The following is a 13,885-nucleotide window of genomic DNA, read 5'->3' as shown; positions in this document are numbered from 1 at the left end:
ATGATGTATATGCACAAGTAACAATTTTGGCAATTAGGCAATATCTTAATAGTACCTTCTTCAAAGTTTATAAAATGTCGTACATACATTGATGCTAATAGTGCGCATATATTTTATACAGCATAATGAATTTATTTGCATGATTGATGGTTTTCGGTGATTAGGCACTATCTTTTCAGCAAGATTCAAAATTCAATATCTACAAAATAAAGCTTACACTTTCATATTATTTGGTATATACACTGATAACAAAGTACATGCGTCCTCTATAGCCGATCAATGTTTAATCTTAATGAGTCATTTGCATAATTAATGAAATTTACAAATTAAGTGATAAACCATTTATGGCCGCTAAGAATTTCACAATCTGATGATGGGTGAAGGAACTATTAAATCAAAAGGCCTTGTGGAAGGCGTTCAGTTTACATGTGGCATACCTCTGTTTTTACTAGATAGCCTTCAATATTCTTTGAAGAAAGGTCCAATCAAACACATTTGCGCTTTTAGATAGCTTTTCTTTGTGTATTTAATTGATATGTATGTGAATTTTAGATATAAAATGGAATGAATCAAAGTTATGTGACTTTGAAATGTCAAACTTGTGCCATGTTGAGCCTAACTGTATGCTGCCATTTTGAGTTTTTAAATGACACGGCCTCTGAGGAAGTCCATTTCAATTAGTTCTCTAGTCTTCCACATTAATATACACTACAATGTTGAAAATCTTGGATAATCACAACTTTTTAGCAATGTTAAAACTTTCATTGAGATTCATTATATGCCGTCCACCAAAAGTTAAACTTTTTTGTTTAATTTTTTTAGCTGTTATATATATTACCACACAATTTTATGGTAATTGCTCATATCTGTATACTGAATGGTGAACGACATCACATGTGTATAATGGCGGTAACTTACTAAAGTATCAGTCACATGATTTTGCTGAGCATAAATAGAAAGAAAGAGTTCTTACTTCTCTGGCAAGACTCCATTGAAACTACTGAACAGCAATTCAGCAAACAGATAGGAAACCTTCTGGTTTCACTGGAACAGTGTCCGTACAGTTTATACAAACTGTAAACCAAATGGCGGCTATTTCTAAACACAGTACAGTTCCGATGTGTGAGGACAGGCTTCACATGGCTATATCTATTTCTCAGCATACCACAAACTATTTTCAAGCCTGTAACGCTATAAAGATAGAAGACAAGTACTGAATGTATATGCAAATGTAATAATTGGCTAAATGAATTTGTTCTCTCTTCTCATCTAGCACGATAACAAGGTTTTGCAGACCATGTCTGGAAGATGGATACTACTCAAAATTAGATGCGAACAATGTAAGTTTTGAAATTCAATTAAAAGTGGACATATATTTGATCTTAGTGTTATAGAATTTGAATAGGGTTAGAAGGAACCAATTAGCATTCTTGGAATGACTTTATTTTCAGATGTATCCTGATTTGGCAATTTCACAAGATTTGGGAAAATGTACTGTGTCTTGTCCAAACAAGGAGTGTTCTTGGACTGGCAGTTACAAGGAATATCACCAGGTAAGTAGCTTCTGTATGTATTAGTTAAAATTATTTTTGTGATTAAATTTCGACAACTAAAGTACTACTATTAAAACGATACTCAAGCATTCTCAATTATTTAACGTAACATATACTTTAGTTGGAGACGTAATCATTAATTTTGTGGTCATATGCTAAAATTTACATACCTTAACTTTATAAAGTTGCTCTATCAATGCAGCACGCTCTTTCTGTAAGCATTGCTCGTCCAACTTCATATTGGAAATCAACTTAAGAAATGTATAAATGCAAACATTTGTAAACATTATATTGTATCGTTCATTCCAATGCACTGAAGTAATGTGCATCCAAGCTCAAAAGCTCAGACATGACAAATCATACAGCTGTTTCGTATGTGTTGTACCACATAGTCTCTTTTTTATAGGCAGTTTGTTATGTACAAAGCACATTGCACTGTTATGAAAAACAAAGAAATACACAGCAAATCACTAAAAGGTATTTGATTTTGATTTGAAACGCAGGAACATTTCTCAGGATGTACCTCCGCCTTCAGAATGTGTGACAATAACGGTTGTGGTAAACAGATAAGAAGAGGCAAGGTTACAGAGCACTCTTACCAGTGTGACATGATGTTTGTTCCTTGTCTTCAGTGCAGAGATTACTGTCGCCAGAAGGACTTAAAGGTATTATTTTGACACAACACCTTTTAAGCCTCATTTTGAGATTATTCATTTTCGTGAATGCTCAATGTAGCCTTAAAACTAAACTCTTTTAGTTAGGCCTCAGACATCCCCTCCTCTCCCCCCCCCCCAAAAAAAAAAGAACGAACAACTTATTTAGCCAAAAATGGTCAATCTTTCTAACAACATAATTAATTTCAAATACATACCTGCTTGTATGAAAAAAAAGCCAGTATGTAGAGAGAAATATGCTAAAATATGCTCTTGTATTGACACTAAAGAATTTTAGTGCCGCGTATTGGCCGCGGTAGCGAAAAATTGTTGAATTTCTCAATTTGACGATGTTTTTAAAAAAAAAATATTTCTTCAAACAGACTCCAAAAAAGTAAAAACGTTGTTTGTCTAATGTGAGCTAAGATGGTTCAGCCCCACTCCAAGGTTTAAGTTTTTATTATCCTATATAGAACTATAATTTATCTTGCCCCTAAATAAGTCAAATGTTTCTGATGAATATCTAATTAGCACGTTTCATGTTGCGGCTACTTTTTTGGAAGTTGGCTTATCATTTCTATTTTTGTCCATGTCAAATATCATATATCAAACTCAGTAATATTTTAGTTGAAAAGTGAAGTCATTCCCAGACAGATACAATCAAAATGTTGTGATTAATCATGAATTGTTCACCCTTAGAAGTTCCTATGTTTGACCATTGACGAGAGTTATTCTATCTGACTGTCATCTATTTTAGGATTACAATGGCAAGTGTGGACAATGTTACCGTCATGAGCATCAACCTGAGTCTACGTCAGCAGACACGGTGGTTACAGGGAACGACAACAGACGCCGAATGCAGACCGCGAAAATTGATATTTTCAAAATTTTGGTCTTGATTATGTCCATTACGTTTATGTATACATTTTTCTGTTAAGTATAACTTGTAAGATGTCGCGATCAACCCTTTCATAATTGATCATTTTGTATATGGAGAGGGACACATTAATTAAGTAATGTCGGTTTATTTTTAATTACAGCATTGTACCATTATAACAATATACATGCATGCATGCGTATGTGGTGAATATGTATATATGCAGAAGTATATATATATATATATATATATATATATATATATATATATATATATATATATATATATATATATATATATATATATATATATATATATATATATATATATATGTTTATTGCGTTTCTAGGCCCCCGGCCCATATTCAAAATTTACAAAATAGTGAAAAATACGTTCCTGTCCTACAGATAACAAAAGTGAGAAAAATATATTGCATCCATATTATTTACTTTGAAAGTTTTCATCTCCATAGCTTTGTATACATATTTACATAAATTGAGCAAAATATCTGAATTAGCAGTACTCATTATAATTTTAAACTTATTGTAATTGGGTTGGTTGTGAATATTAGTATATGTACACACAGACAAATAACTGTATTTTGTAGAATCACATACTATATGTGAGATAGTCAAAGAGTAGACTTTTGATTAAAAAACGAATCTTTATTTCATTAAGATGTCTTTCTATAGAACGGCTCCTGTCACTTGTCACTTAAATAAAAGTATACTATGAATAAAGATTCGAAATTGTAGTATCGAATTTAGCTTTTGTTCCAAACACAAACTAGAAAATGTAAGAGACATTTTCGACCACACTCCTCAGTCTTTGTCAACAGGTTCACCTACTATTCTGTACACGTGACCTATTGGACACGTGAGCATAATAAAGGTTCACAGATGCCTGGAAAATCGTGTCATTCTCCGTCTCCGTTCAGTGATGCTATAAGTGCCAAGATGTAGACGGCTTCATTCACTCCCCGTTAAAAGTATAAAGTTACAGTGTCTAGGATTTTAACTTTGTCAACAGAATGTCCTGTTGCATACAATCCTCCAGGGATCTATGATGTATTTTATTTAGTAAGGAACGATGGAACATGACCTTAGGAATACAAGTATTTTCTTAACTTTTTTCTAGTCTGTGTACTCTAGGTTATGTCAAAGGTGAGCCAGTATATCAGAAAATATCAGTTATATTGAAATTGATGTATGCATTTCTATCTTCCCTAAGGGAAGGTTATAATTTAAGGATGTAAGTCTGCCTGTCTCTCTGTCTATGCACACTTCACATTCAATATAATTTGGCTCATACATTGATAATAACAAAGTGCATGTGTCATACAAAGTTTTGATAATATAGCCAGTACTTTTAATGACTCATTTGCATAACTGATGATTTTTCAGTAATAAAACTTCATCCATGCATCCTTCAAATTCCATATAATTTGGTACATACTTCAAACAAAACGAAAGACACGTGTCCTGAGGAGCATGTCAATGTAACTTTTTGTTTTAATGAGTCATATGCATAATTAATGATTTTCATTAATTAGGCTATACATGTATCTGTTGGAGGCAAGCGTCAATTTCTATATAATTTGGTACAGACATTCATGATACCAGTGTGCACATGTTTCATAAAGCTTATTGATGTAATGCTTAGGTTTAATGACTCATTTGCATAATTAATGATTTTCAGTAATTAGGCTATATCTTCAATCCCAACGTAATATGGTACATACAATGGTGATAACAAAGTCCATGTGTCATATAAAGTTTGATGATTTAACTTTTCCTTTAAATGAATAATTTCCATAATTAATGATCCTAAGGAATTACGCTATATCTTCAAAATACTTCAAATTCAATATAATTTGGTACATACTTCAAACATAACTAATTGCATATGTTCTGTAGCATTGCAAAAATTATGGTGTGTAGGAACGGAATGCTAAATTCTTGCCCTTACGGAAGGCATTCAGTATAAACCTGCTGAAGATATAGCCTAATTCCCAAAAATCATTAATTATGCAAATCACTAATTAATATCAATGGATGTTTACCAAAAATCTCGGTAGTTCTAGATAATACACTAAAGAATATGTGCACCAAATTGCGTTCGATTTGAGCCAGCCAGCCATTTTTGAGAAAACGATGACACATAGATGGATGCACACGCGCGCAGACACACACACACATACGTTTTATCCCTAAATTATAACCTTCCCTTACGGAAGGTAGAATTGAAAGCAAAAGACAGCATAACAGGTTAACAAGCGTTATTGGCTGTTACAAATTTATCCAATTTCATCAAGTGTTCATATACAATTGTTGCCAGGATTCTTACATAGCTTCGGAATATGATCTTATCAAACCATAGAATTTGATACGTGTTGGAAAAAACTTGCCATCTTGAATTTTGATATAACAATCGTGATATGTTGATATGTAATGGTAATATTACCTCAGTTGAGTAGATATTGTCATTTGTGAATGTATGATGTTATGCATATGACCTTAAATGATGAAGACGATCTGACATATATATAATATTCTTCGCGTCATCAGTTATTCTTTAATATCATTTGGTGGTCTGTTGACGTTTTCAAATATAATCTGCCACTTCTTGAGGCTTGAAACATTCTAGCTGAGCTGACACGGCGGTCTCTATTCCTTTTTATTCTAAACTATACAATACAATACAATCAGTATTCTTTCTCGCACACTTGTTTTCCTATGACCTTGATAATCAAACATTGTACTGATACGGCGGTGAAGGGCAATATTCAGGTCTCTACCTAAGCATCAACATTTTTTCGACAGTGTCTTTGTTTTGGCGTAAAAAAAGACCCAAGATTAAGGTCCATACACTTTGTGACAGTTGACTGAGAATTGTTCAGCCATTTGTGGCGCTATACATCATCATGTCAATCCATCCGACAATACCACCTACCGGCTACCTCGCTTCCTGCCGCGTGCTAGACGCTGGAGGCGCGATTCCTATGACATTCTGAAGGCGATCTTACCTAGATGGGTTGTCGGAGGCCTCTTAACACTGCGGTCAGGATTCGAGCTCTATTCTGGGTTTGATTATAAATGTAACAAACTGTAAGTAAGAAGAGTGGCGTTCACGTCGACTCTCCCAAAAAACAAACGTTTTCCCAGGCCACTTGAATTGCTCTCCCTTGGGGGGAAGGCCCTCACTGAACTATTTAAGAGACAATTTTATCAAAGAACTATCTGGTTTTAATAAATATCATTACCAACATTTCTTAACTTGCAATTGGGCATTGGAGACACTTCTTAAGGCTGGGGTCAAAATTTACGACAGGGGGCCCGGGGAGAAATTCTGAAAATCCTGATGATCTGAAGTTGGGCCCCGAAATATCTTGTCCATGATTTGAACCAAATTAAAACCTCAGGAGCGGTCGTTTACAGAGTAGCGGTTTCGCCGCAATAGCTTCTATAACCTTTCTTCAGTAGTAATGAAGGGGTTGACAGCCATGCGAATGTCTTAGTGCATGGCTTCCCCTATCTGTGTCTGTCTGTCTGTCTGTCTGTCTGTCTGTCTGTCTGCCTGCCTGCCTGTATACATGTATGCCTGCCTGCATGCATGCATGCATGCATGCATGCATGTATGTATGTATGTATGTATGTATGTATGTATGTATGTATGTATGTATGTATGTATGTATGTATGTACGTACCGTATCTCTGCCTCTGTCTGTCTGTCTGTCTGTCAGTCTAATTATGATACATTTGATATAGCCAAGTGAACATATGTGTCTGCAAAAATATCTCAGTATAAGTGAAAATGTAGGTAATGTTTCCTAATTGTAACTGATCTTCGTCGTCAGTTGCGTCTCTTCAATTGTGTTCTTCATGGACCTAGTGTCATAGCGCAGGGTGCAGCAAGGATATTAGTGGTGATTTGATATTTGGGGATTTTATTTTCTTTCCCTGGCTAGTCTTTTCTTGCGGCTGATGAAATAATGAAAGCTAGTAAAATATAAACCTTCGTTACTTCCATTCAGTTCTACATTTTCAAAACCATTTTGACGAACACAACGCCAGACTGTGCAGAGAGAGATGCCAATAACAGATGGTCATACCCCGATGACGTGCTGTCATGCATATAAATAGCATATAGGGTATTTCCCCCCTTACTCACATTTACAGGGCGCATGATCCACATTTTGAATACGAACAGAGACTAACCTTATTAGAATTCTCAATCGCCTCTCATGTGAGGTCACGTTAGGTCAGATTATCACGTGTCGATCGTCTGAATGTTAGGGGAATCCCGATGATTATATTATGCATAGTCTTAACAACACGTCAGCATAAGCGGACTTTTAAAGGACAGTTATCTGAACTAGTAGAGTCAAACACGGTCTGATATTCCTTTCATCAGTATGGAATCTACAATTTAGAACTAGAATGGAGTCAACCGCACCAGTACACCTTTTCCCAGCGATTACCCAGGACTTGTTAAAACCTGTCCTATATCAGAATCCGGTCGATTTTGATACAGTTTGTCTTTCCGACAAACCAGTCGTGATAGGTAAATATAATGGAGAGAAAATCAAGGAGGAAGACAGAGCTAGCACAGAAACATTACTGCAACAGCTGTCAGAAAATCCTCAGACACCCAATCCAAACTCAGTGTGGGCATCGCTTTTGTAAAGACTGTTTTGACGGTATAGTTTCAAGGTAAGAAACCATCAATATTTCAGCCACTAGTAGTAACTGCTTCATGAAATATTAATTAGTCAAATCATTTTTCACCGAAATATAATTTAGTTCAAACAAAATATGTGTTTTTAAATGATGAAGTCACTATTATGTCATGAGATTATAGTCATTGCAATAAACCTACTGGTCAGACCACTAAAATGCTCAACTCAAGACGAGATTGTGTGTTTGTATTGAAGGGTGTGGTATGCCGTGAGTTTAGTTGCTATACAGACACAACACTGAGTCATGACGAGAAGTCGTGATCGAGGCGTGTACGGAAAATTTATGTAAACTATGCTATGACTATATATGAGACCGAGACTTAAAGTAAATCGTAGTCATGGAAGCAAAACAATCAGGTGGCGCGCGCACTATACGAAAAATCATATTTGACAATGTCTTTCTACCGGGGTAAATCTTGGGCAGAGGGTGTGTAAATGTGTTGAGTATGAGACGAAGTTCCACCTTTGATTTAATTTACCCCCGGTGATCTCTCACCTGGGGGTTGTAGACAGTCAAAATTGGTATTGCGTCTCGTACTACCCCTGGACAGAGATGGTGGTTAGGTGGGTCACAGGTAGGGTAAAGGTTGGGTGGATTTGACTTTTCGTATAGGTTTACTTTGATGCTAGTAAAGTTTCAGCAGAGTGATTTTATTGTCTGAGGAGCGAAGCATGGCAACAACATCAAAACAATAACAAAAACACAGGTATGCCCTGAGTGTCAGCCACTTACACATGTGGCAACCTTTTAGGATTATTGAACGTTGCTATGTGAAAGATTCAGTAGTTTACTGACGACAATACAGTATTTCCATAAAGTTGACCGTTTATGTAAATTATATGCAAATTATGTATTTTATAGCTTATTCATTGACAGTCAATGGAAAGATGGAAATCGTTATAAAATAAAACTATGTATAATTAATGCCAATATTTGGTATGACTGAAAAGGATACAATATAAACTTGTTCGCATTTTCCCTAAATATTACTATGTCAAAGAATAATTAGAGCAATTAGTGAATTTATAAAGTGTCAGTTTCCACTACGATATGCAGTTCAGAGGCGGTGTACAGTTGTAATGCTCTGGAGAACAGCTATGTCTTGTACGTGTTATATCTGACTATCTCTTCCCAACAGGGAGACAGAAGCATACTGTCAAACATGTAAGAGAGACGACGAACAAGAATCGCTATTGAGTGTGGAACAGGTATGTACTTTCACTTTTCTGTTATACAACTATTGATTGCTATCTATACTATATGTAGCTGTTCAGACTTTAAAACACGTGATGGGAGGAAACCAATAACACAGAGACCATATAGAAAACAATGGAAAAAATAACTAACTACTCCCCAAAAAATGTTACTAACCCCCACCTATTCTAAAATTGAGCGTAATCGGAACCACACAATTTTTTAGACCTTATTCTAACTGCTCTCATTCAAAACTATTTCATTCCTATAAAATGTGTTGAACAATATTCAATTTTCAGACATTCGTCGACAAAGGTATTCTACGTGAGCTTCAAGACATCCTTATCGTATGCCAGAATGAAGAATGTTTATGGACGGGGTCATACACAGATTACGATCAGGTACGTCAATAGATGTTTACGACTTAATCTGTGAGAGTTAAACTGATATGTTATTGATTCTACTACGTCTTATAATTAACCCTATTGTATTTTAATTTTATTCTTCCAGGAGCATGCCATCAGTTGCCCCTTTGGGGTTATACGGTGCATTAATACAGGGTGTAATGCTACCATTTGCAGACAGGGTCTTGTCGATCATTTGACAAACCATTGCATTATGAGACTGGTACACTGTGAGCATTGTAAAATTGAGCTATCATTTAGAGAGAAAGAGGTATACTTTGTTCTGTTATTTCAGTGTATGTATGTATGTATGTATGTATGTATGTATGTATGTATGTATGTATGTATGTGTGTGTGTGTGTGTGTGTGTGTATGTCTGTCTGTCTGTCTGTCTGTCTGTCTGTCTGTCTGTCTGTCTGTCTGTCTGTCTGTCTGTCTGTCTGTCTGTCTGTCAGTCTGTCTGTCTGTCTGTCTGTCTGTCTGTCTGTATGTCTGTCCGTCCGTCCGTCCGTGTGTGTGTATGTGTGTGTGTGTATGAGTGTGTGTGTGTGTGTGTGTGTAGAACGATTTTATCGCTATCTCTGCGATTTTATCGCTATCTCTGCATGTGCGAGTATCTATACATGTGTTTGCATTTTAATCAGTACTAGAGCTCGATGGATCAATGGTTCTTTTATTTTGCAAACAATTGCGAGTTTTAAGACAATAATTGAACAGTTGATGATGTCATGCCAGATAGAACACATTTTGTAAAATAATGTTATCCTCATATTAACAGATACATAAAGATGAATGCCCACAATATCCTGTCATATGTCAACACTGCAATAGAGAAGATATCCCGAGAGGAAAGGTAATTTACATGACAACCTATATCATATCAAGTTTAAAATTAATTTCATTTATATACAAGTTCTCATATTGTAGTAATTATTTCGAGGAAAGACGGTTTGTACGTTTTGTTACCTCATTTGATCATGATATATTTTATATTAATTCCAGTTAGCTGATCACGTGGACACCAAAAATGGCGATTGCACGATGAAGATGATAGCTTGCAAATATGAGAATCTCGGATGCAATGAAATGGTGAGTAATATTCCACGATGGAGACTTTGCCACAATTACGTTTGTGCTACTTTTGCCATTTTCGATGTTATCAAATTGATATGTTTTTAGGTCCAAGTCGGCCATGTTGGCATTGTTCGTGTTCAAGGTGATCCAATGCGAGGCCCAGATGCATAATTACGAATGCAAATCATTATACAGAGTACATGTACAGTTCATCAGGGTCTTGCATGTGGTTTACTTGTAAATCAGTTATCTTGTTCATAGACTAGTTCTCTTGCGGGGGTATTGGCCGGGTGATGGACTGATCCTGAATGTCTTTTTACTGTTGAATATCGGTTAAACGTAACGAACTCGTATTGTGGACTGTTACAGGCACACTTGGGTTGAGTTGTTTGATAATGTGACCTTTGACCTTCTCCCAAGCTAAGGAATTCGGTGATGATTCATTTCACCACTAGCCCAAAGCCATGTATTCCGGGCCATCAAACACATAAAAAAATTATTACTTTTGTTAACTCTGTCTTAAAAAGGATGGTTTGTAAATGATGATTTTCTTCCGTTCAAGGTCAAGATGAGTGGAAAGAAAGAACATGAGAAGCGTAACACCACACAACATATGGATATGTTGCTAGGGGCAACTGTGGTCCTGCAGAACACTGTACCTGAAGTAGAAAATTCGGTCAAAATTGTACAAGATTTAAAAGATATCATTCGAAAGCATAAAGAATGTTTGGGGGATCTGACAATATGTTCTGAAAACATGAATGGGCAAATAGACAGAATGAAGAGTGAATGCATGGCAAACCAATCAATCAAAGAAACTTCATTTGCAAAGCAAGTTAGTAAAAGTGTTGACGAACACACAAAAGTAGTTGCGGGGTTACAAAATAAGATTCAAATACTCGGAGAGAAGTTAGCCTTGTCCGAGAGCGTAACGGTTGTGTTGAATGACCAGGTTGAGCAGTCGGCTCAAGTTTTACTTAGATTACAAAGGGATGAACAACAAGATAGAGAAATGCACAAATCTTTAGAACGCAAAATGAAAGCACAGGATAGAATTATCGCTTTGAAGGACGTCACACTAGCAGAGAATGATCTAAGGTTGCAATCATTAGAAACGGCTTCCTACAACGGTGAAATACTCTGGAAAATTACAGATTTTCAGCTAAGGCGTAATGAAGCGGTTTCTGGAAGAAAACTGGCAATTTATTCTCCTTGCTTCTACAGTAGTCGCTATGGTTACAAGATGTGTGCTCGCATCTATCTCAATGGTGATGGCATGGGAAAGGGAAACCACGTTTCTCTTTTCTTTGTCATCATGAAGGGTTCATACGACGCCCTCTTGAGATGGCCGTTCCAACAAAAGATCACACTTGCATGGTTAGATCAAACTTACAGAGAGGATGTTGTGGACGCTTTTCAACCCGACGTGTCATCTGATTCATTCAAACGGCCAATCAATGATATGAACATAGCCAGTGGTTGTCCGTTGTTCATGCCATTGTCAAAACTTGATAGCCCTCAACACACCTACGTGAAAAATGATACGGCCTTTATTAAGATTATAGTCGATACACATGATCTTTACTAATGTCATATTGAGACTGTAAGATAATTCGTGTCGTTGCACCCTCACCAGCCTCCTCCCAATGTGTGAGGGCGCCCCGTCACGACATACCTTACGGACTACTTGATACACCGGGGACAGCAAAAATTAAAACAGACGTCTTTCATTTTTTTAAATGAAGCCAGCTACTGAAATAAAAGTGAAATTCTGAATACTTAATGGAGTCATAATATTTTATGAAAATGGCAGTAATGTAAATGTGATAAGTAACGTTAAGAGGGCACAAGCTGAGCTTAAACATTTTGGGGCATAATTTGTTCTACATACGCAGTATTCTACTTACTGATGTATACTTAACCATCACTTGCAACTGGCTGAACTTAAACCTGGTATTAAGATAGATATATAGATAGGTCATTTATTGTAGTTCATGGCCATTGGCCCAAAATACAAATATTTACATTTCGACGTTCATGACTTACATGAATATAGTTACTACTACAAATCGCCTGCCTCTTTCCTAAAAGAAAGGGTATGAGAGGTGAATACGGCTAATGTTTGCTGTAAGTTTTCGTCGCCAGTTCGCATTATTTCAATAAACTTGTCATAAGATGAAAGAGAATACAAATACTGGGGAATATATTTGTTGCGATACTGGTCAAAAATCAAGAGGAAATGAAATTCATCCTCTACCTCTGCCATATCACAAAGAGTGCAAATACGACCTTGTCTTTCAATACCATTTCTTTTCCCGGCTTCTATTTTCAAACAGTGGGCTGAACATCGAAAAAAAAACATACAATCATCATTCGATAATTACCAAATTTAACAGTAAATAAATATTTTTTTCTGGATAAAGAAAACATTTCTATAATTTTCGATTTTATCACGGGTATTAAGATATAATTTATAAACGAGTCGATGACGTAATTTATCATACGTTTGAAAAAAAGTTCCAAGAAATCCCTACTATGCAATCAACAGTTCTAACAACGTCAGAAGACAATTGTAATGTCATAGAGGTCATGCATCAACATTAACATTATAGTAGAATAGTTTAATCATGGTTTTATGCAAAGTATTTTTGCTGGAGAAAACAGCTTATAAACTCAGCCTGTGCCACTTTTTAAATAAATGTTGTTTTGACAGTGTCATAGTTATTATGTCTATGCTGTAAATGGGATTCCACCCTCCAAAGTTTATTCATAATGTCTGAATAAACTGAATACTATGTAACGAATCACATATATCTCCTGTAGGTATTGTAAATTGTACTGTTCAAAATGTGACACATATAGTGTTGATCATTTTTGAATGAGCACAAAAGTATATCATATTACTTTATTACGTCAATTGAATTAAAAAAAAGAAGTCGTGTGTATGTATGCATTCTACACGCCTTGTCATAAATGCTTAGCATTTTATGTGTATATGACACAAAAAAGTCTTTTGTCAAATTTATAATTCCAAGGTTTTATTTAAAATTAACTCTTAAGGATTCGTCATTCTGAAACACAATGTGATTCATCGAAACCAAAATACAAAAATATACATACATCATACCTTCTCCACTCGCGTTTTTGAAACTCTATACGTTAATTGTGTGTCCATATAGAGATTTTGACAATACTGAAGGGACTTTCCCTTTTACATACATTATTCATGCAAATACGGTTTGCACATGCGCAAATGATGTTATACGTCACTCTTATTTTGAAATACTAGCACTGTGGCCATGGAAACTCGCTAATCATTGCCTTGTGTGTCTAGATTCGCAGATACTAACACAGGAAGTTTACGTCATATCGCCTGACATTATGTCTGGTA

General features: G+C 35.8%; 2 protein-coding genes across 4 annotated transcripts in view; both read left to right on the top strand.

The window, feature by feature from the left end:
* The window catches only part of LOC144440553 (TNF receptor-associated factor 2-like), an 11,050-nt gene extending 7,733 nt beyond the window's left edge, over window positions 1–3,317 (top strand). For both annotated transcript variants that reach the window (XM_078129937.1, XM_078129936.1), the window contains 4 exons: window positions 1,274–1,340; window positions 1,452–1,553; window positions 2,057–2,218; window positions 2,964–3,317. In XM_078129937.1, coding sequence (XP_077986063.1) covers window positions 1,274–1,340; window positions 1,452–1,553; window positions 2,057–2,218; window positions 2,964–3,143 — 511 coding nt within the window. In that variant the 3' untranslated portion in view covers window positions 3,144–3,317. The remainder of the gene's footprint in view (window positions 1–1,273; window positions 1,341–1,451; window positions 1,554–2,056; window positions 2,219–2,963) is intronic.
* A 4,096-nt stretch (window positions 3,318–7,413) lies between these two features.
* LOC144440552 (TNF receptor-associated factor 2-like) lies at window positions 7,414–13,173 on the top strand. Of its 2 annotated transcripts, none has more exons than XM_078129934.1 (7): window positions 7,414–7,795; window positions 8,961–9,030; window positions 9,316–9,417; window positions 9,527–9,691; window positions 10,199–10,273; window positions 10,423–10,509; window positions 11,057–13,173. In XM_078129934.1, exons 1-7 carry the CDS (start codon window positions 7,656–7,658, stop codon window positions 12,080–12,082), a joined length of 1,665 nt encoding a protein of 554 aa, XP_077986060.1. In that variant the 5' UTR covers window positions 7,414–7,655; the 3' UTR covers window positions 12,083–13,173. The 2 variants fall into 2 exon arrangements, with proteins under 2 accessions (XP_077986060.1, XP_077986061.1); XM_078129935.1 differs by lacking the exon at window positions 7,414–7,795 and adding an exon at window positions 7,958–8,385.
* The last annotated feature ends 712 nt before the right edge of the window (window positions 13,174–13,885 follow it).

This window comes from Glandiceps talaboti, chromosome 10 (assembly GCF_964340395.1).
Source record: "Glandiceps talaboti chromosome 10, keGlaTala1.1, whole genome shotgun sequence".
NCBI classification, from domain to species: domain Eukaryota; kingdom Metazoa; phylum Hemichordata; class Enteropneusta; family Spengelidae; genus Glandiceps; species Glandiceps talaboti.
The sequence above is the reverse complement of the archived record's forward strand: the minus strand, read 5'-3'. Positions and strand labels throughout refer to the sequence as shown.